The sequence below is a fragment of the Piliocolobus tephrosceles genome, chromosome 1 (genome assembly GCF_002776525.5).
Source record: "Piliocolobus tephrosceles isolate RC106 chromosome 1, ASM277652v3, whole genome shotgun sequence".
NCBI lineage: Eukaryota > Metazoa > Chordata > Mammalia > Primates > Cercopithecidae > Piliocolobus > Piliocolobus tephrosceles.
In genome coordinates this window covers 157,573,637-157,598,124 of record NC_045434.1, presented here as the reverse complement: position 1 = coordinate 157,598,124, position 24,488 = coordinate 157,573,637, and the positions used below count along the sequence as shown (strand labels likewise).

Below are 24,488 nucleotides of genomic sequence, written 5' to 3'. Positions count from 1 at the left end.
GTGAAATTTCTCATTTTATTCAAGTATATTATCTTTGCATTCTTCAGCATAGTTATAATAGCTGCTTTAAAATTTTGTCTGCTCATTATAACATCTAAAAATGGGTTGAGGTTTATCTTTGTTGACTGTCTTTTTTCTTGAGAATTGGTCACATTTCTTTTTTCTTCATATGTCAAAAATTTTTGGTTGTATCCTGGTATTGTGGAAAAATCTGGATTCTGTTATATTCTTGTGAGGAGTGTTTGTTTTAGCAGGCAATTAACTTGACTGGCATCAAACTGCTAATCTAGCTTTTAGACAACTGCTCAAATCTCAGCTCAGTTTATCTTTAGATAGAGTTTGCCTTGCACACATGCAGTTCAAGGATTTAATAATTTTTCTGCCCACCCTCCCCCCACCCTGGTACTCTGGCATTTAAAATAGATTCTGACAGTTTTTTGGAGTATTTTTCTGAGTTGTTATTTGATAATGAGAATTTTACAGGAAGGGTTTAAAATTTGATGTTTTATTTCTCCAAATATCTGCTGGGACATTGTAAAGGAGAAGCAGTTTGGTTTTATAAGAAAATGATACCTAGCAGGTATTAATACTCCAAATAATTATTTTACTCAAGTATACACTCAAGGCTGTAGACACGAAGAATTTGGAGAAGGTCAAAGCAATGAACTAGAATTCACCTGAAAGCAAGATATACTTCCAGATATAGACCTTGCACAAAATTCTGTCCTTTTATTCATAAGAGAATAAAGATGCCCGGTAGCAGAACAACTCACATGTGGCCTACAAACACAGAATAACTCTTTCTTTAAAGAAATCTTGAATTGAGGGTGAACCTTAAAGAGACAGCACTTCATGTGCCCCGATGTGGATCATCAGTCCTAACTAAGGTGATGTTTTAGAATTTTAGAGCTGGTATCCTCAGATACCAGGGAGAGAAGGCCAAAGGGGTTAGGAAACTTTTCTCTAGCCTTTTTTGGACAGCCCCAGTAAGGGTAGCATGGGATACAGAATTAAAGAGCCTCATCTTTTGAGATGGAAAACTCAAGGTCCAAGCAAGACTCTGTCATTTACTGTTTGATTTTTAACAGGTATTTAGCCTTTCAGTGTCTACATCAGTTTTATCTATAAAATGTAGATACAAGGTTGTTTAAAAGATTATGTGGTTGCCTGCTCTGTGGTAGGCATTCAGTATTTTGTGTTCTGCTTCCAGATTACAGAAGGGTGATATAATGTCAATATAAGGATACCAAAAGAGTTCATAAAATGTCACCCCAAAATATTACTTTGAACTGAGGGCACTTTGGGAACAGCAGGTGCAAACAGAGGCTTTCTCTGAGCACCCCTTGCATAGAGAGCCTTTTCTCCGAGCTCCTCTTACCTGTCTAAAGACAGATCCTCCGAAAGGAACTCAATTGTCATGAATACCCTCCCTGAGAATTTTATCAACCAGGGAAGATTAACTTGGATCACAGGAGGGGAGACTAGAGGTTGACCCTATGCCCAGATTATCACCTCTTCTGAGGGCTGCTCAGAAACAACTTTTATTACCGACTTTTTATCTGTATAACAAGACAACCTTTATTCCCCATGCATTTCTTCCCCTCACCCTCCCATAACTTGTGTTGCCACCCCCTTCTCCAGAAGCCCCAAGCCCTGATGCCTTTCTGTAACTTGGGATGCTGTATCAGCATCAATCATCTGACCCTTCTTTGAGGCTCCTATTTTGTAAGACTCCTGTGCATACTTATGTAATTAAATATTTACATAAGTCTTTCTCCTGTCTTATGTCAGTTTAATTTGTAACCCAGCCAAGGAACCTAGAAGGGTAGAGGGATGCCATTTTCTCTCCCCTGTGGTGTGCTGCAGAGAAGATTGCTATTCTTAATTTGTTATTTAATCCTCTTGGGTAAGGCCTAGAAGGAAACATCTGTAAATCTGTAAACTTTAAAAGGGGAATTTTCAAGAGAGAATGTTCACAGAAAGGCCCTGGAAGGAGGTAGTAGAAGCTTTTAATAGAAGCAAAACTAATTGAGAAGTGAGACACTGGACATTATATTAGCTTTGCATTTGTATTCCTTTTGTATTTCTACTCCCAAACACTTTCCACTGTAGGAAAGTTTGAGTGCATTCTTGAATTGTGTACTAAGCCACAGGAAGAAAAAGGACAATGGTTAGACAAGGAAGAGCAGGTGCAGAAGAGTTGAGCACTAGGCAGGCATTTAATACATATTTGTTGAATAATGATTGGAGATACTCTGGCACCTCAGTATTCATATTTCCAAGATATGGATTTGTTTGGGGTTGCCTTGCCAAGTGTAATCTAGTATGGTAGTAGCCTGAGGGCTCTCATTTTGTTTACAATTTTACCTACTGAAGTATTTTAAAGGCTCAGACTTGTCCAGGCTACGGGAATCTGGAAGGTGGGGTGGATGAATTCTGTTCTTTCTTTGTCCCCAACTTTTCCCTCATCTGTACCCAGGGAATTTGTTCAGGTTGAGTCCTGGTTTAGTTCACCCTCTTACCCGGATCCACACTTGACTCTGTGTTGATTGTGCTTGTTAAATGTTTATTGAATGAGTGAATGGAAGGCACTAAATCTGTAGGAAGGCAAGAGAAAGGTTGAGAGGTATTGATGCCGCCCAGATGGGGAATTTACAATGAGTCAAGCAAGGACCAGAGTAAACAGGGGGCTGTTCTGTCCAGCTAGAGCTCTGGCAAGTTTACCTGGTTTAGTGTTTATGTTTTCTTGATTGGAAATCAGTATGTCTGTCTTAGCTCTCACTGTTGTTGGTCTGACTCTACAGAAAATAAGCTAATTTTTATCATCTTAGAAACCCTCTTCCTGAGCCTCTTATCAAATCATTGTATTCCTTTTGAATAAAAGAGGCTGGTGGTCTGTCATTTCTGAAAGAGCCTTAGAGGAGACGTGATTGTTCTAATAGTTATGTTTATCGATTTTCTTTGTGCTTCTACACATATTTTCTCATTTTATCCTCTTAATGACATCAGAAGAGCAGGTATTATTATCCTGTTTTCCATGGGAGTAAACTATTTCGGAGAGGTAATAAGTATAAATGGTTCAATGCCTCAGAAATGAATGTGGCAGTGACAGGATGTTTAATCCAAGTTTAGTGTTTTCTTTGTTTATATTGTACTGGCCGTGATAATAATCAGCATTATTTATTGAACATATGATTGATTAAGCACTATGATTAAATCTTTTCTCACATAACCACTTGGCTGGTTCCCTTACATCCTTTTATTCTTGGCTGAAATGATACCTCTCAGGGAGGGCTTCCTTGACCACTCATTTATAAATTTTATTAATTGCATCTCTCTTTACTTCTTACCCCCTTCTCTGTTTTATCTCCTTACAGTTTATCATGTAGGACATAGGTATGTATTTATGTTTTTCATTATGTATCTTTCCCTAATAGAATAGAAGCTCCATGAGGGCATGGATTTTTGTCTGTTTCATTTCTTGATGTGCCCCCAGCACTATTAAAACTATGTCCATGTAGTAGTAGGTGCTCAGCAAAAATTGGCTGCATGAATTAATAATCCTCAAAAACAACTCTTCCAGATTTACTGACAAGAAAAATTATGCACAAAAAAATTCCCTTTCCAGGGTCACCCAAGCAGGGGGTTAGAGAACTGACTTGAAATTCAAGTGTATTTAGATTCAGTACTCCACTATATGTTTTCAATTTTTTTTCCCCCAAGGTATGGGGGAGGTACTGCCTGTCTTACCATAGAATGGAAGGCGCTAGCCTCTGTCCTCCTCACTCCTTCCCCTAGCAATTCATCTTATTTGTTTTGTATATTGAAGGCTAGTATGAGGCTTTTTTTTTTTTTTTAAATGGTCTTTCCTTTTCCCCCAGCAATTCATCTTATTTGTTTGGAATGAGGCTTTTTTTTTTAAATGGTCTGTCGCTTTTTTTTTTTAAAGGAAAGATTTACAGACAATTATACTACAGCAAAAATTATGCAAAGCTGAATTTGAATTTCTTTTTAAAACATGCAAGGCTGGGCGCGGTGCCTCACGCCTGTAATCCCATCCCTTTGGGAGGCCGAAGTGGACGGATCACAAGGTCAGGAGATCGAGACCATCCTGGCTAACATGGTGAACCCTCGTCTCTACTAAAAAAATACAAAACAAAAAATTGGCTGGGTGTGGTGGTGAGCGCCTGTAGTCCCAGCTACTTGGGAGGCTGAGGCAGGAGAATGGCGTGAACCCGGGAGGTGGAACTTGCAGTGAGCCCAGATCACGCCACTGTACTCCAGCCTGGGCGACAGAGTGAGACTCTGTCTCAAAAAAAAAAAAAAAAAAAAAAAAAAAAATGCAACAATATTGTAATTGGGATGCTCTTTAAAGTTTGGAAGAGGCAAGAAAAAAATATTATTAGAGCTAAAAGATAATATGTTCACATATATATATTAGAGTTTCTTGTGGAAGTTAAACTCCTGAGTATAGGAACCATGACAGAATAATTCACACTGTAGTGCTTTGTAGATACTGGGGAATGAGTGGATAAACTAGATTATGATCTCTTTGAAGGAGAGATTCTGAGCATACCTCTAGTAAGTGGTAGGCAGGTGATGAAGTCAGCACACATTTGTTGAGTACTTATTCTATACTTGGCATTGTAGGAAGAGAAACAAAGAGCTTATCCCAAGGACATTGTTAAATTGCAGGAGCATTTGTTCATGCATTTGATATTTCTTGCTAATCTCTTGAGGGTGATGCCCTGATGGATTGTGGATCTCATCTAGTGTGGCATTACCTTCATTTCTGTTCAAATTATGTATGTGTCCCTAGAATCCTAACAAATGCCAAACGGGTGCAAGAATTAGTACACATGTAAATCATGTTGCATTTTGGAAAAGATTTTATTTATTCAACATGATAGTTTGTATTCATTTAACAAACATTGCTTCACGTAAGTTATCTCATTAAATTTGTGCCACAACCCTCTGATACAAATACAGTTCTTCTCCTCATTTTGAGGAAACTGAGACTCAGAGACATTAAGTAATTTCCTAGAATCATGGTTGAATTAGGTGATAGGATTGGGATTTTTAGCCAAAGTGGTCTAACTCTAAAACCCATGTTCTTAACCATGTTCTAAAAACATACGCTGTGTTGTTTTTCATACTTTTTCTGCTGCAAATTTATCTGTATGTTTTCAATTTTTAAAATGAAGGTGATTTATTTTCTCTTGAGAGTCTTACATCAGCTGATATAAGATAAATAATATGTCTAAATAATGTAAGTACTATAATGAAAACTTAGCTGCTAAATGAGGAAAAGATGGAGTTTAAATGCTCAGTTGTCAGGGGTAAAACAATGGTGGAGGGTGCCTTCTGTGCTGTTAGTGATGAGCTTTTAGCTCTCATAAATCACAAGGATATAACTGGAGCCTTAGGAGGAAGCGCATTATATTACTAATGGATCATCCTGCAGGAACATAAACAAGACATAAAAATAAGTGAAGTCCTTGATGACTCTTTTGTCTTTCTTCCCAATTCATCATTATCCCATTATTAACATAACCTTAAGACAGTTGGTTATAACTTGTATCCTCATGGAATTTCTGTTGGTCTGTTGGGGTTTTGTTTCATTTTGTTTTAAAGTAAGTACCTCCTGAATAAGGACTTTTAGCTAATTGAATGAGTGGAAAACTGCAGCTGTTGGACCAGTTTGTGGGATGAAAGCATAACATCGTGAGCTTCCTTTCTGTCACACACAAGAAGCTGATAACAACTTGGCATTCTTGGTGTAGCACTGTGGTTGGTAAGCTTCTGTTAGTACAGTTTCCCTGGAGGATATAGCAACCCTTAGATACCTCTCAGAACTCCCAGATCTTTCTTCCTATATGAAGCCTGGACAATAGTCAGGATGCTTGGAGTACTGTTCAGCTAGGAAAGAATAAGGTGGGCACAGAGAGAGGAAGCCACCTGACAGCTGCCCATCTCCCCCCATCATTTGGGATTTGGAGCCATCTTGTTTCTATTTTAAGGAAAACGTACCTCTGTTCTGTATTCATATATATAAATATATATATATATATATATATGCAAGTTAAAATATATGTAATTGCATGCATGAAAGCTTAAATTTCTGTACTAAATATAGACCCACTGACTTCAGGGGTCTGTATAGTACATTAGTCAGTATAAGTGGTGCCTGGTGTTGAGGTAAGCTGGGATAATCCTGCTTACATATACTCATGCACACACCCTGTGTATGCACATGTTTTATGTAGTGTATTAACCATGTACACACAAAAGCAGTATATATCTATTGTTTACAGTTACTAATTACTCCAGGCACATATTTACTCTTATTATGTACAGTATTTTTTTTTTTTTGAGATGGAGTTTCACTCTTCTTGCCCAAGCTGGAGTGCAATGGTATGATTTCATCTCACCACAACCTCTGCATCCCAGATTCAAATGATTTGCCTGCCTCAGCCTCCCGAATAGCTGAGATTACAGGCATGTGCCACCACACCCGGCTAATTTTTTATTTTTAGTAGAGATAGGATCTCTCCATGTTGGTCATGCTGGTCTCGAACTCCCAATCTCAGCTGATCTGCGCGCCTTGGCCTCCCAAAGTGCTGGGATTACAGGCGTGAGCCACCGTGCCCAGCCTTATGCACGGTATTTTTATATTTGTAAAAATAGAAATACAAATATAAAAGTACATTTATAAAAACATACAAATATACAGATGTAAAAATATACACCTATACCATCTATAGAAAATACAGTATTTAAACCTCTCGCCATCACTGCCACCACCACACACATTTAAGTCTTGGAAATTCTGGTTACAGGTGTTTTTTAGTGGTAGTGTTGTTTGGGCAAAACCACAGTAGTCCATTTCCTCATTCCCTTGATTCTCATAGTTTGTGTTCCCACTCTAAGGAAACAAATGAAGGGGCTGGTACTGCTGCTTTAGGGAGAGTGGGTGTTGCAGGCAGGCCCAGCTGGAGAGGAGCAGGGAGTGCCTTGTGGCAGGGCAAGAAGAGGCATGTAAGCTCCCACTCTGGTGTGCCTCTCTCTGTGTTCCAGCTGAAGGTAACACACTGGGTGTTATGTAAGCAGCCATTAGTTTAGTTTTATAAAAGTCGCTTTTCACATAGCTCTGCAATCCATGTGTGTGCAGATGCCTTCTTTCAGTGAAGCAGACCCTTGAAAAAAACACGGATCTGGGCTTTTTACTCAAATAGTCAAACTTCATTTAACTAGAAGGGAATAGATTGAGTCCAAGTCCTCATTTTAAAGGCCAGGAAGTATGTATCATGAGAAATAAACATTGCACTAAAAATGGAAACAAGTAAGCCCATTTTACATGCATTTCCAATACCTCAAGGTTGAATAGTATTTGGAAACGCTGGTAAGGGAGCAGCCAAGACTTCTCCAGCCCTCTCCCTACCCCAGCCCTACCTGACTCTATCCTCCACCTAAAACTGCTGCTCCCACTGAAAAATAAAATAACCTCAAATTATCTGTACTGGCAGAATGAGTAAACAGAAACTCATCTGAGAACATATTGTAAAACCTGTTGAGCAACTCAAGAACAGGGACCACCCGTCCCTAACATATCCCATGGTGCAATAGGAAATATTTTGATAATGATGTGAAGGAATTAATTGCTGCTCATATCAGGAACCCCTGAAATGGGTAAATGCTTTGAAAATCTGGACCCATGAAATAACGTGGCGTGTTAAAACTGGAAACCTGCCAAGGGTTATAGTTTTATTTTAATATTAAAAGACTCTGGGCAGGTAGGGATCGTGTTGAAATAGCTGTTCATGGGCATTCACGCTGGGTGTTACTTAAGCAGCTGTTAGTTTAGTCCTTTTACATGCTGCAGAGTCATCAGGAAGTGTCACTGTCACATCCGCTGACACACATGTCAGGCCTATCATGGCACCAGCCTGTAAAGGGAGGTTTTAGCTGTGAATCCTGCAACCAAACAGCCAATAGAAAGCAGTCATTCTCCAGTTTTTCTGTTTGCAGTTCACCTTGTCATTGGATAGGGAATGAGAAGACCTTCCTAAATCCAACTGTGACTTAGAGAGTGATATTAGATGCAGCTTGGCAAGGGAACACACAGAATAGGTCAGAGAAGCATATAATAAAATTGTTGTGGTTCAGGCAAATATAACATTTCATTTTAGCAGGCAGCGTAGTTTCCAGCAGCACCCAACATTTGCACCTCATCTAAGTTGTGGGAGGGGCAGGGATGAGGGTGCTGTTATTGTTGGCTTGAAAAATTTTTTCCTAATGATATTAAAAAAAAACTTGTACCTCTGGATCAGCACTTACAGCTATACGCCTGCATTGTAAAGACCCCAAAATCTCAGGAGTTGCTTTGCCACTGCTACAGCATCTTGAAACTGAAGCCTAGAAAGGCCTTTTCTCTATTGAGTGATATTATCTCATTACAACTGGCTTCATTGTTCAAAGGTAGGACCAAGAGAGAAAGTGCTCCTGCCTCCTAATGCCACATCATACTCAAGACTCAGGTAATATGGATACTCAAGGCCAGTCTTTAACAATTGAAGAAATCAAACATTCATAAGATGCTTCCTTTTGTGCTATTTTTCTTTCCTTAGTTTTAAAGGGAATTTACTCTGTACAAATTTATTACTCTAAATATAGAACTCCACTGCAAATGAGGCTCTGTCTTACAATCATCTTTTTAAATGAGGCACTAGGAGGGAGAGACCTTGCAATTACTGTAATTGAGCCCATAGTATCAATGAAATCTTAAAATGGCACAATGCTATATTTCGTTCGAAAGGCAAGCTAAGTTAATATTATTTTTAAAGGGGGAATAGAAACATCTAGATGTTTAAAAGATTTAGAGAAGGTCATTGTATCTCAAGATTGTCATCCCAGGACTCGGATTCAGTAAGTACTTGGCCAGTATGAGGGTAAGGAAGTGCTTAGTGGTAACAGATACTTGTTTCCATGCCAGTGTCATCTTTCCACTCCATTGCTGAGCTAATTGACGCTTGCTGGCAAGTGTTTGATCAATATTCTCTCAAAGGGGCCCTTGAAGAACCCTAAAATGCTGTAATCAGTTATCCTCTAACGGGAGGCTAGGTCAGGTTTCGTCCTTCATTTATGCAGCACACATTTTTCTGAGTTTCTACATCTTGTGCTAGGCTCTGGCGCAGGTCACAAGGTTGGTTTGTGACAAGATATTATTTGCATTGGGTCTGGAGAAGAGAGTCTGGGCTCTGTGAAATTTCAGGTTCCCAGAGCCTTTCTGACCTATCCATCCCCATTCTCTAGCGGCCTCCCTTTTATTTGAAATGCATCTATGTTACACTTAGTGTTTATAAGTTATGCACAGATATTTGTTCTCCAAGTAAGAGTTTTACGTAGGAAGTGACTGGGTTTGCTTTTCTTTTCTACAGTTGAGTGTGTCTTTCACAGGCCACCAGAGAATTCCCAAGGTCATGAACCCATAGTATTTTTCCCCTTTCCCTCGTGATTAATACTCTACACAAAAAGTTGTGACGTAAAATGTTAGAGATTATTCTGTGGCTCCTGCTCTCGCCTCCTCCCAATTCTCAGCTTCTCAATTTTTTTCTAAGGTGAACAATAGGTTGAATTTCTTTTTCCTTATGTAGGAATAGATGGTAAACTTTCAAGGCCTGGGCTTATTTCAGATGTAAAAGAATCTGGGGTCAGGGGCTCCTGTTACAGAGTGAAGTGAGAAGAAGTGGGTTGAAGCCTGCCTTTCCCTTTGTTTCTTTTGTTATGATCTGGTTGTTAAGGATAGAGTGGGGTGAAAAACAGGGCAAGAGTCCATTGAGCCCTTGAGTTGATAACCTTGGCTTTTGGGAGGCTTGGGTGTGTATTGCAGTGACTCTCCTGAAATACCCAACACAAACTGTTATCCAAACCAACCCCATTATAACCTTTAAAGCAAACGTTCATTTTGCATGAAGAAAGAAGCTAAGCTGCTGGTCTCAACTGTTTCCCAGGGCTCAGCCTCCCCCTGTTCTCTGGCATGTCAGCACTTGCCTTCTGTTTTTTCCATTGTGCTCCTCCCAGCTCAGCACAGGGGCCCCACCTCTCACAGGATCAGGGTATGTGACCCTGGAGCCCAGACAGCCTTGCACATAAATCTTCCTGGTCCACCTGCAGATCGTCTGTCAGCAGCTGCCCTCCTTCCCTGTTGGATGGGCTATTCCCTCACATCTGTCAGACTACCCTGAAGTCTCCACAGGCCAATGGAAATTCAGACTGGCCCTATTGCATCTCCAGGTCTTCATCTGTCTTGTTCTGTGTCGTTGCCTGCCATGCCCAGGCTCTGTCCTACTGAGTAATTTCATGAGGCCCAAACTAGTGGTGATGAGGAGCCATATCATGACAGTGGGCAGTTGCTATCAGTATACCTTTCTGAACAGGTGCTGTTTTGGGGGCAAGTATGGACTGATGTTTGTGTCTTCCCCAAATTCATATGCTGAAGCTCTAAACCCCAATGTGATGGTATTTGGAGGTGGGGCCTTTGGGAGGTAATTAGGGTTAGATGAGGCCATGAGGGTAGAGGCTGCATGATGTGATTTAAGCTTTTGTAAGAAGAGACAGAAACGCTGGAGTCCTCTGCATAAGAAAGGAAGAGACAGACACTCTGACTGCCATGTGTGGATACAAAAAGATTGCCATCTGCAGGCTAGGAAGGAGGGCCCTCACCACACACTGACTCTGCTGTCATCTTGATCTTGGACTTCCCACTTTACAGAACTATGAGAAATAAGTATTTGTTATTTAAGCCGCTCTATAGTATTTGTAGAATAGTTGGAGCTAAGACGGCAAGACTTGCTTTAGAGCAGCTGATATTACCTAGGAAGCAGGTCAAGATATGGAACTAGAGAGGCCCTGAAATTTCTGATTGGTTTGAATCAGATGTGAGTAATAGTCATAGGTTATCTGTCTTTGTCTACACTCAGAAGAAGATCTTTTCAATATGGCAAATAATGGTATATTGTGTGGGGGCATGTGACATTAACATCTTTAAGTCTCTTCTATGTGCCAGGCAACAAATAAAAATGCATAGTGCAGTAGTTCAAGAGGATGAATTTGATCTAATTATTCTGTTTATTAGCTGTGCGACCTTGGGTAAGTTAGTCAATTGGAATCATCTGTAAAAATAGCATAGGGTGATTACCACGGGCTGTTGTGAAGATTAAAAGGCATCAGGTAAAGTCACATGTCACACAATGCCCTAAACATAGTCAGCAATCAGTTAGTTCTAATTATTGTTCTGTTATTGGTTTGTTGGGATAAACAGCGTCTTCAAATGATGAAAGAACAAGAACAGTGTGAAGCAGAAAGTGAGTGGAACAAATGGTGAGTCCTAGGAAATTTTGGAAAAGGACAGAGAAGGCTTCAAAGAGGTTGAAATTGGGCTGGAACCAGAAGGAATAAGTAGAATTTACATAATTTGATCTGGGAGAGTTCACTTTTTTCTTCAGTTTGAGGGAGCTTGTTAGCAGAAAGAGAATTGAGCTAGAGATTAGAAGAAATGGTCTTTTTGTTTTCTACCTTTACTCAGCACCAACTTGGGCAAACCACTGAGCCTCGATTTCCTTGATTGTAAAACTGGGACAGAGAAAATATCTGCTCCGCCTAGCTGCCAAGGTTGTTATAAGGCACAAATGAGACAATTCAGGTAAAAATGCTTTGAAAATGGTAAAATGCAACAACACAAAAGTAAGGTCATTATTAGAGTCTTAAAAGAGGATCCCAGAAAAAGTCTGAGCTGTCCGAGACTGTAATTACCTATCCTGTATGACACAGTGCTTTAGAAGAGTCATTGACAGCTGTGGTAAGGTCATAGCCTACTGCTGACACATCCATCCTGTGTTGACTACTCATCCTTCTCCAAGTACAGAGAATGTTCTTTGGATTCTCCATTCTTACCTAGCCATTGTTAAATTCCTCAAACAATAATAACCATTACAATAATAGTAAATAGCCACTACCATTTATTTGGCACTTATAATACATTAGACACTCTGCTAGGTACTTTACAAACTTTATCCCTCTTGTTCTCAAACAACATCACAAAGCAGCTATTATTATATCCAATTTAGAGGTAATTAAGTTGAGGCTTAGAAAAATAACTTGCTTGGTCTCCTTCAGCTAGTAAATGACAGAGCTGAATTTAACTGAAACTTCTTTGACTCCAGCCTTCCGTGCCATTTTGCTTTTAATCTAAGAAAAAATGCTTTCCCCCACAAGACCTTGTGCCAGATTTCCCATGTAGAATTAACCATGAGTTAAATGAATAAAACGGTTAGTTATCATTCAGTTTATTACTTGTAGCTTTATCCTTTTAGTTCTAGCTCTGTTGTTAGAAAATTTAGACCCCACAGTATTTCCCCAGTTACTACTACATTTCTAGGCCAGAGACTGTCCACTATGACAGTAAGAATAATCCCTTGTATTTGTCCTAGTCGTTGTATATTCACTGTGTTTCATGTGAACATCACAATAAGTCCTTTAAGGGATATTATTTCTGTTTTACTCATGAGGAACTGATGCTAAGGGAAGTCAAGGAATTTGCCCAAATTCCCAGCTAATAAGTGAGAGAGCTCTATGTCTGTCTGGACCATTACGACTATTACTAATATAAAGAATAGCAGAGAGTTAGAGCATTTCTTATATCCTGTATATGATGTGCAACATGAAACCATGAGAATAGTTTCTATGAAGAAGTTTAGAATGCAATGGTGTGATGTTCAGAGACGTTATATATTTGTGCTTAGAATTATTTTTATGTCACATACATTCAAATAAACCCTGAAACTTACTGGAAAACAAAATGCAAGGTTTATTCTTGAATATTAAGGCTAAAGTTGAAGGAAATAAGGATCAACTATTAAATTCTTACCACTACACAAAGGTTTTTGAATGTCAAATGTTAAACTTCTCTATGTTCAATAGGAATTTTGCTATGAATCTTCAGTCCCCTAGGGTACATTTCCTGTCTGTGCCTGTCAGCTTCATTGTTATGTATTTTAAATAAAGCTTTCCCTAACATTCAAAACTCCTTCCGGCCCTTCCTTTTAGGAAGCAGACATAAATAAAGTACCCACTATGCCTTTGCATTTTTGTTTTCTTTTACCTTTTTCTAACCATGTGCCTCCCCCATCCCCAGTCTTCTGAAGTGTAAAGCTAAGGTAAAAAGAGCTTTTAAAAAAGGGCTCTGGGGAAGTATGCAAATGACAGAAATGTCTATGGGAAAATTAAGAGAAAAGAAATTCAGCAAGAAAGAAATTCATTGATGTTGTGATGAAACGTTGTCACTGGAGATGATGACAAATTAGAATCCGTTCCCATGGGGACCGCACGCTACCTACTGATCATTTGACCCATGACTGGATGTTGGCTAGCCTAAGAATTGACCCAAAAGATGACAAGATGGTTTTAGTCCCGTTGTCTCATCAGCATTCAGAAACCCCTTAGGGGATGAAGGGGAAAGGATAAAGAAGGATAAAAGATGAAAGCTGAGCTGTGGAAAGAAAAATGTTTTTAATTACACTGAGGAGGATTGTGGGTCCACCTGTAGCTTTCTGTTGAGAATGTCTTTGTTTTCTTCTGTCTGCAGGGATCATGGCAGGATACAGACCCAGAATCTGTCTGGCCTCTTGGAAGCTTCTGCATTGGCCAGTCGGTCCTCTTCAGTTTATTGGATACATTCAGGATTAACCTCTCTGTGGGCTATCTTTACTCTGAGGTTCTGTTATGTTTGCTGAGGAGCGTGGGCTTGGTTGGCATGCTAAAAGAGATTCCTTTTAGAGGGAGAGAGAGAGAAAAAAAAAAAAAAACAACGCGATAGTGGAACACAAGATGAGGTTTCCATAGTGTGTCACCATCACATTCCTTGTCAGAAGGACACAGGGAGCTCCTCTCAGGCAGTGAGGTGGAGGGAGGCAAGAGCACCCCTGGTAGTCAAGAGACTTTTACGCTCCATATGCCTCAGTTTCTTCACTTGTAAACTGGGAGTCACAATGTTCTCTCACTGTCCTAAAATGGTAGATCAGTCCATTAAGGTGAAATTATTTAGGAAAATACTGAATTCTGAAGCAAAGGAACAATACAAGCACTCTGTTCTCTTTGCCAGGTTACTAACAAACCAACAAACCCCCCTTGAGTAATTTGAACAATTTAAAATAGTTTAATGTAATTTATTCCATAGTACCCAGGTAATATTAGGTAGGCATCGTTTTGGTGGGTTATTTTTTCTTTTCTTTCTTTCTTTTTTTAAGAATTCTTTATAACAAATTTGGTCATATCCCCACCTCTTTCTTGGGAGGTAGGGACAGGGTATCACAGGGTGGAGTGCAGTGGCACAATCACGGCTCACTGTAGCCGCAACCTCCCGGGCTTAGGTGATCCTCCCACCTCAGCCTCTGGGTAGCTGGGACTACAGATGCACACCAATATTCTTGGCTATTTTTTTCTATTTTTTTTGAAGAGACAGTGTCCCACTATGTTGCCCAGGCTGGTCTCAAACTCCTGGGCTCAAGCGATCCACCTGACTCAGCCTCCCAAAGTGTTGGGATTACAGGTGTGAGCTACTGTGCCTGGCCCCTTTTTTATATTCATGGTAAAATTTAACAATTCTAAACTTCTTCAAAGTACTTGATTTTCACAGGAATTTTGAAAAATATTATTAGAAATCATATTAATTTTTAAAAATCTAATTCTTATTATAAAGTAATGAGACTGTGCATAGCTTATGGTATCCTGCCAAGCATTTCACAACATTTGTTAAAATTGATTTGAAAAGAAATGTGGGAAGAAGGTTGATCTTCATATTACAAAGAGAAGCAATGTTGCATGAAGTTTGAAGCCTTGGGATCTGAAGTCAGAATATGGGTTTGAATCCCAGCCCTACCACTTACTAGCTTTGTAACCTTGAGCAAATTACTTATCCCTTAGTGTCTACTTCTAGAAAATGGAAGTGTGTACCTAATAGGATCCTTCAAAGAATTAAGTTGGTATATGCATGTGAGAGGCCTAAAATTGTGACTTGTACATAATTGGCACTCAGCAGATGTTGGCATTTTTCTTAGTAAGGCAAGATAGAATGTCACTGTATGAAAGATTGGGGAATTTCTGACTGACAGCTGTGAATCCAAGTAGACAGAGCATGCATTTGACACCTTTTATTAAGTGCCATAGGTGTTTGGACTCCGTATTCTTGGTACTTAACTGTCTCTACTGATGAAGAATGCAGCTGAAGGCCCACCCTAACCAGGAAAGCAAAGGCAGACACTCTACCCTGATCCCCTAATAAAACACACCTCTGCCAGGGCCCCTCTCCCATCAACCAGTCCCCTTGCAATCCTGAGGAACATTCAATTCTGCAGCCAGCCCAGAGTTGAGGATCTTTTAACACTTTGCTCTTTGCATTATTTGATTATGTTAACAGGGATTCTCAGCCTGTGTGATTTGTCATATTTTAATATTTCAAGCCACCATTGCAGCTTCCTTTAGGGTTGGTTTGTCTGAGGCACCACAGCCAGTGTGTGAGCACACAGATTTTGAATTTGTATAAGTGAATGGCTCTTTCACTTATTTTGTGGCTTCGGGCTCATCACTTAACTCATTGGTATAAAATGAGAATACCCACACTGTAAGGTCCTGGTAGCTATTAAAATTTTGTGAAGAACCCTGAAATCTCTGCAGCAGGTTTACAACTCATAGGGTACAATCTTGATAATTTTGATGATTTAGATGCAGTGCCTACATTTAGGAGCTTTGCTTCACTTGCTTCAATATGCATATCCTAGGATGGAATTCAGCTGATCCTGCATTTTCCAATTTTCTGTTGTTGGATAACAAGCCACCCAAAACTTAGTGGCATAAACAAACATGCTTACAAATTCTGTGGGTCAGGATTTTGGCCAGGCACAGCAAGGATGGCTTATCTCTGCTTCATGATGTCCATGACTTCTTCAAGGGGCTAATCTGGGGGCTGAAGTTATCTGGAAGTTTCCTGGTTCATGCCACAAACTTGCTCTGGGATGACTTGGCAGACTTGCTAAACTGGGGAGCTGCCAACTAAGCACTGACTGTGGCCTCCCCGTGTGTCTTGGACTTCTTACAGCTTCGTAGCTGACAGCTACCAAGAGTAAGCATTCCAAGAGACAGGCATGTCCTTTTATGACCTAGCTTTAGGAGTTGCTTAGTATCACTTTCTCTGTACTCCACTAGTAGAACCTATCATAAGCCTACCCAGATTTAAGCAGTGGGGACAGGGGGAAATGTAGACCCCACCTGCCAAAGGGGTAGACCCATTAAAGAATTTGTAGGAAATTTCTGTAAAACCACCACACTAGGAAGAATGGCACCACACTGGGATTGTGGTTCCATCTGGGGATAAATTCGGGCCCCTGACTTCTACCTATAGCAAAGCAGGCCATACAGACTCTTGCAGCTACTTAACCTGCCATTGTAAAATGAAAGCAGCCATAAACAATACGTAAACAAATGATCATGTTCCAATAAATATTAACAGTAAAATTAGAATTTCATATAACTATTAAATATTAAAAATATTCTCCTTTAAAAAAATTTAAAAGTATAAGAATCATTCTTAGCTCATGGCCTATGTAGAAACAGGCAGTGGACCAGATTGGAATATCTGAGTTTAGCTGGATCTGACTTTTTAAAGTTAGAATCTTCCAAATGTGTAGAAGAAACACTTGCGTATTTCTCAAGTGGAGTTAAATATTAAGAGTATGTGTGTGAGAGAGAAGGACATATGATTATAAATTTTGTTTTTATTTTAAAGTGAATTTGTGAAGAAAGTTCAAAATTTAGTTCTTTCAATTACATCTTATGTTCATTGTGTTACAATACATTTATTCCCAAGGGCAATAAAGGACTATACACTCTTAATACTCCTAGGTGGGAAATTCATGATATTTACTTTATCAGAAGTCATGACCTACAAAGAAAAGGTAGAACTTGCTTCTTGATGGGGCTTCCAGAAATACATATTGTTGTATATTTTAAAAATAAGTATGTTTTAAAATAGTTTATTGTTAGAACAGAAGATAAGGTTGATGACTCTCAGGAGTGAATTTTAAAAATCTTTATCACTTCATTAAATATTTTTTCTATGTCTACAATGCCAGGCAGTGTTCTAGAGCCTGAAGATACAGTGGTGAACAAAAACATATGTTGTATGTTATCTTTTAACATCTGGCTATCTCACGAGACTGTGTGTCCTAACAGTGCTTGTAGTCTCATGAGATAGCCAGATGTTAAAAAAAAAACAAACAAAAAACAGCATTAAATTTAATGTGTGTATTGAGAGGGCTTATGCAGGGCATTATGAGAATATAAGGTTTTCAAGCTGGGCCTGTTGCTCTGACATCCTCTACTGCCCATTGAATGTGAAAATCTGGGAAAAGACGATTGTTAGATTAGTTGCAAGCTGCTGTTTAAAAACCACGTTAACGCATTTGATAATGAGTGAATAGTCCTCTTTCCATATTTGGGCCACATATGATGGCCTGTTTAATATTACTTTGGGGAAGGAAAAACAAAGAATGAAAAAAATGCAATTGTTGAAATGTATAGGATTTTTTTTTCCCTCATAAGTTATCATTTTAATGGATGGAGAATTCAAATAGAAAAACAGTTTGAAACCTATTGACTGAATTACAGATTGGGATAATTTACTGATTTTTCTCTAAATCAAAGTTTTTCTGGGTAACAAAATCATTTATACACCAAACCCTAGTAATGCACAGTTTATCCATGTAACAAATGTGCTCATGTACCCCCGAACCTAAAATAAAAGTTGGAAAAGAAAAAATAAATTGGTGAGAGTCATACCCAAGAATAGCTCTTAAATAAAACATCTGGTTAATAATTATTTGACTGCAATCAGAGGATACTGCTAAAGATTTTCAGAGGGCCCCTGAAAGGGTTATATTAATATCTTTAATAAAATGTGAATTTTTTGCTTAAAAAATTATTTTCCAGCACCTGTTAAAAAAGCAATCAATCGAGGTTTCGAGGTTTCTCATCTGGGCTATTAGTGACATTTGAACCAGGTAATTCTTGGTTTGAGGATGCTATCCTGTACATTGTAGGATGCTTAGGAGAATCCCTGGCCTCTATCTATCTACTTTGCAGCATTCTCCACCAAGTTGTGATGATCAAAATTTTCTCCAAATGTCCCCTGAGGATGGCAAAGCCACCAGTTGTCTAAATTAAACTGGGTTTATATGTTTTAATGCAATGACCTCAATGAGGAAAACCTACTTTATTTCAATAGTCTAGGTCAGGAAGAAGTCTAGGTCAGGGAGTATTGTGAGTCATCTTATAAATTTTCAAGACCCACAACTCCTCCTTTGAAAATGATAAAATGAATTTGGACAACCCATTATCCAATTAAACACTGTACTCATATCCCTTTGTTATGTCTGGAAGTTTTTCTAAACTTTATAGCTTACGTAATTTCTAGCAAGGCTGAGAACCTCAGTTATTTAATTGAGACCCTGAAAGCTATAGAATATCCCTGGAACAAAATCAAGATTTAAAATTGGCTTGAAAATAACAAATGAAGATATTTTGATTTGACTCCATGTTCTCAGCCTGGAAGCTATTGGATTGTGTGAGACGCATGACCCAAAGGAGATGATTAGTTTTCCTCCAGTGTGATCGTAATGAATAGCACTACAAAACCAATTAGCTATAATTCTATCAGTCATTTCATTTGGGTAACGTTTTGTTTAAGGGGAAGAAAAAACAACACAGTTTTCCTTGGAGATCTGTGATGAAGCGGTGGTATTTGATAGGAACAATGGAGGAAAAAGCAGTATGCTCACCAATTTGCTTTTATTATTCCTGCATGAAAGTAAATCATGATGAAGTGTTCTGTTCACAGCAGTTAAGGAAGACATTTGTTCATCTTAAAGATGTAGCAGACCAAACACAAGTGTATTTCTAAGTGTATATTTCATTTCTATGAATTGTACAACTCCAGGGAATTGCCATTCACATGGAAGACTGAGAGTGGTGTCCACTGGGACTGTGTAGCAGAGGGTTCTGAATGTTGTTTCCTTTCCTTCTGTTATTACCCCCCTTGAAAAACTGTGAACCCAGAACCACAAGTAGCAGATAATGTCTCTTCTCTTTATTCTCCCAGTCATTGTCATTGCTCTGTAACACGCAATGCCCACTGTCACGCTGACAATAATGTCAACAGTCTTTGTTTTCCTTTTTCCAGCAAGGTATTTTATGGATAGGTATTGTTCTATTTAACGTGCCGTCATCTGTTACAAGAAGATATAATTTTACTGTTGTCTGAGTATCCTTCTATGACTTCTGGGCATTGTGCAATTTTTATCTCAACCCACACAGTGGAATATGACTTGGGTGTGTGTTGTTTGTTTTACTTGAATATGAATATATGCAGCTTGTGACACAAATTATTAGTTTATTAGGAAACAAATACAATGAGTTATTGTCATGGACTTTCGATTTATTTTGCTCACTGTCGTCCCACAGCTAGCCAAAAAAATCCGAGAGAAGTTCAACCGTTACTTGGATGTGGTCAATCGGAACAAGCAAGTTGTAGAAGCATCCTATACGGCTCACCTAACCTCTCCCCTAACTGCAATTCAAGACTGCTGTACTATCCCACCTTCCATGATGGAGTAAGACTTTAAAACTTTTTGTTGTTGTATAAACCAGAAATTGAATTGCTTACATGTTTCATTTCATATTCAAAATACCTGTGTTTATTTATTGCAAATTGTGTAGCTTATTTCCCACTATTTGAGATAAGCCCTTTATCTTTAGATAGACAAGTGATTTTTAAAGAAATGTGATTTAGTGTTCTATAGCCAGGAAATTCCTGGACCCTCCCTACTCACCTTTTTTTCCTGATGAAATTCAAGTTGAGGAATATCAACTATTTATTTGAGTACAGAATCGAAATCTAGAAAATTAGAAATGCTTTGTCATGAGTCAACTATTAAGCCATGTCACTTGCTTAATTTAAAGGACTGCCTTTTGTCTTTAAAAGAGTAACCAAAAATTCCCACTCCTTACTTTAGTAGATACTATCTTTAAAACTCCTATGGGAAATGTGGTTTCAGATCATATTGAAACAGATTTGTATCTGCATGGTTGAGGATTTTTTATTTATTGGCCTAGTTATATTCATATCTGGAGGGGTATAGGGCTATGGGATGCTGGAAATTGTAGTGGAAAGAACACTTATCTGGAGGTGCAGAGAGCTTAGTTTTAAGTTTGACTTGGTCTTTAATTAGCTGTGTATCCTTCATCAAGTTACTTAATGTTTATTTTTATGCTCAGTTTTCTACCAGTGTGGAAAATAATCTTATTTTCTAGTGCTACTTAGAACAAATAAAAGACCTTAATACATTTTAAAAATATGAATGTACATGTTAATTAGTATTTATTATTCCTCTCTTTGCATGACAGACGCTCTTGTGGCTAGGCAAAGGATGGATATAACTTTTTTGGTGGTTAAATGATGCTTTGTTTCCATAAGCAAGTTTTTACTTATTATAATTTCTTGCTGGGCTTTGTAGGTAGCAGGGCATCCTCAAGTCATTTTATTTATCCGTTTATGTGATGTTAAGATGTGCCTTTGTCTGGCTTACCCTGTCTGTGGCCTGAAGAAACTCATACTAGTTGTTCTCTAAGCTAAATGGAAAGCATATATAATTTGGAATGAGACTGTCTGGATAGGAATTCTACCCCTAACAACTCAATACCCACATGGTCTTTCGATATTTGGTGTCTTTGAGCAACCCTGTCTTTATTTCTGGAAAGAGAACAATAACTAAGACTCCAGGATGTTGTGAACATTTCAGTGAAATTAAACGTGAAAATATTTTGTAAACTGTAATGTTCTAAACACGTATTCACTGTAATATTAAATATTTATATACCTTCATATCAGAGTGAACATTTCAATTTTTGTTTGTTAGGTATTTGTTCCTTCTCACACTGCTAATAAAGACGTACTTGAGACTGTGTAATTTATAAAGGAAAAGAGGTTTAGTGGACTCACAGTTCCACATGGCTAAGGAGGCCTCACAATCATGGCGGAAGGGAAGGAGGAGCAAAGACACGTCTTACATGGTGACAGGAAAGAGCATGTACAGGGGAACTGCCCTTTATAAAACCATCAGATCTCATGAAACTTACTCACTGTCACGAGAACAGCACAGGAAAACCCACCCTGCTGATTCAATCACCTCCCACTGGGTCCCTCCCATGATATGCGGGGATTGTGGGAGCTACAGTTCAACATGAGATTTAATTTGGGGACACAGCCAAACTATATCAGATATAATCAAAGATTATCTTTTATAGTGGGGCACCTGTAACTTAATGTTTTGACAAACTTATCACTAACTAAAAGTAAAATGAGGGTCCAGTTGGGTTTTGGGCCCAAAGAAGAAACCATTTTCAGGGCAGGGAGAACAGATAGTAAGAGCTAGATTTATGTGTTTTTCTCCTAGGGAAAGACATGTGGCAATGTCTGAACGCATTTTCAATTGTCAAACTTAAAGGCTGGAGGAAATACTTGCTCCTGCCATCTCGTGAGTAGAGTCCAGGGATACTGCTACACATCCTGTAACATTCAGGACAGCTCCCCAAGACAAAGAATTACCTTGCCCAAAATGTCAGTAGTGCCAAGGTTAAACAATCCTGGCTTAGCACATTGGGGATCTTCGTAAATTCCTAAGTAGAACTAGTGCTCTAGAGGGGGAAAAACCCAAAATTTTAATCGGCTGGCTGCTACTGGTGAATCTACCCAATCACTTGCCACCTGGTGAATTTCTATGAATGTTTCAAGGAGCAACTCAACAATTGCCTTTTCTTCATAGCTTCCAGTTACCTCTTTCTTTCCTCTCCTTATTTCATCTTGTCCCTGGAAGAATTTATTGCTCTCTCATATTTATTCCTTTAGTAATTTCCATACATCTCTAAATAGTGTAGAACTTAATGTATCAGACCTTGTTGTGAGTCAGCCTCCCTTTCTGTTCTGGGCAGGAATTACACCTCATCTTTTTTTACCCCTAGCACCTGGCCCTTGTATTTAATTTTTGTACTATTTGTTGGCATCTGAATTGATTTAAATTGATATAGGACAGAGTAAGAGGGTGCCTACTCTCTCGAAATGTTTAAGTTACTGGGTGGTGGAGTGGCAAAAATTGAGCGTAATTAACAGGGCAAAATGTGACATAGCAGAGAGGTATTGTGGTTCCTCACAGCAGAGAACTATACCGGATAGGTTGTATCGGAAATGATTTTATGAACTTTAGAAATATGCCTCTTACTTGATTTGGCCATTAGGAGGAACATCACAAAAATATATATAATATAAACATGTAAAGAAAAATATTGTAGTACCATTTAGAATAGAGAAAATTGTAAATACTCTAAATTTCTAGCAATAGAGGATTAGTTAGGAAAATTGTATCACATCCATATATATGAGATGGTAAGATGCAGCCATGCTGTTGAAGCTGACCTGTGAGAATGGTCAGACATGCATACATTACACTTGATATTAGCCAAAAAGCCAAGAACACACATGTGTGCATTAAGTTTGGGAGTAAAGACAGTGATTTCCATTTTGAATATGTTGAGATAAGGGTTCAGGTCTGGGACAGAAGCCATCTAGTTTGGTAAAACCCAGTGGTCAACTTTTTGTTAATACAATGAAACATAAAATGTAGTTTCTGCCCTTTGGGAACTTCTCATTTAGTTGAGTTGAACATCCATGAGACCTTAACTGTATCCCTAGAAAAATACATACCGAGTAAACAGATTAGTAGGAGAGAATATTCCTCCTTCAGAGGTGGGGCCTCTGCACTGAATGCTGAAGATGCAGTATTGTCTCCTGACCAGGAGTAGTTGACAGAGCCAAGAACTGCTTGGGGTGGATCTTGGAAAACCAAGGCAGTTCTGAAGGTAAAGCTGAACAATCAGAGAATGTACAGATAAGCAATATAAGGAATCTCCTTCAACAAATTTTAAAGATACCTGACAACAGAGATCTTTTGCAACAGGAAGCGGCCTGTAAGGATTCGCTTCTATTATACTGTGTCTACTTGGCTTTGAATGGAGCCCACTTTCCAGTGAAATGTGTGAACCCTGAGCTGATACTTTTCTAAACGTTGGCTGAACACAAGCACTTTGTAAAATTAGAGGAACACCTCAGTTTTTTAATGAAGACTTAAAAATGGAAAGAGTTCGTAGTATGTTGTTGGAGTGAACAAGGGTACAAATTCTCAGGTCCCTCAGAAAGTGCTTATCTACGTATTGTAATGGCTGGGGTGCCTGCTGAACACATTTTCAGTTCATGCCTTCCTTTTCTCTTTTTGGAGATAGAGTCTCACTCTGTCACCCAGGATGGAGTATAATGGCGCCATCTCGGCTCACTTCAACCTCCACCTCCCAGGCTCAAGCGCTTGTCGTGCCTCAGTCTGCAAAGAAGCTGGGACTACAGGGGCACGTCACCACGCCCAGCTACTTTTTGTATTTTTAGTAGAGATGGGGTTTCACCATGTTGGCCAGGCTGGTCTCAAGCTTCTGACCTTAGGTGATCCACCCACGCTGGCCTCCCAAAGTACTGGAATTACAGGCTTGAGCCATGCTTGAGCAACTGCACCCTGATGACACTTTCCTATATTCCAATCCTTCCAAAAATGTCTCCATTTTGAATCTCAGCAACTTCATGTTGGAGTTAGGTGAGGGAAGGAAGATCTCCTAGTCTTTTGAAGCAGTTTAAGCATGTGATTAAAAACTTTTTTTTAATAGTAGGGAGATTTGGTTTTGAATCTCATGAACTCGTATGTGGACCTTTGGAAGTCACTTATTCTGAGCCTCAGTTTCCTCATCAGGGAGATGAGGATAATGAGAGTACCCAACTCACATGGTTGTTATAGGGGAGATGTTTTTAGGTTGTACTTAGACATTTTTAAAATTTGATTATGTATTTATTTCAATATTCACTATGTTAACAGTTTTTTTTTTCTCTAATGGCAATAGCAAAGTTTCTTTTAAAAGAAATGTAGCTGAATAAAATTGAACTATTTCAAATGAAAACATTAAGTGAATGTGACTAAATGTTTGAAAGTGATAGAGATGTAGTAGTGACTAAAATTCATGAAAAATGGACTCAAGGTTATTGCTAAAGTCCTTCCAAACGGTAAGATATTATAGTTCTATGAGGCAAACTCTTTGAAACGATTTATGCCTATGGACTTTATCTTGCCATGTGTGTATGTATTAATACTGCTTTTATAATAAATATAAGCAATTGGACTTCAGATAAGAGACCCCCAGTCTTAGTTCTGAATCTTCTTCATTCTTAAGTCATCTGGGCCTTATGAACTTTTTTTTCTTTTAACCCAGCACTGACCCAGTAGTATGATGGC

The 24,488-nt window shown here is 38.8% G+C and overlaps 1 protein-coding gene across 1 annotated transcript in view; it reads left to right on the top strand.

The window, feature by feature from the left end:
- CACHD1 (cache domain containing 1) overlaps positions 1-24,488 on the top strand; it is a 227,047-nt gene that overhangs the window by 94,433 nt on the left and 108,126 nt on the right. The window contains exon 3 of the mRNA XM_023210311.2: positions 19,570-19,718. Within this exon, the coding sequence (XP_023066079.1) occupies positions 19,570-19,718 (149 nt within the window). The remainder of the gene's footprint in view (positions 1-19,569; positions 19,719-24,488) is intronic.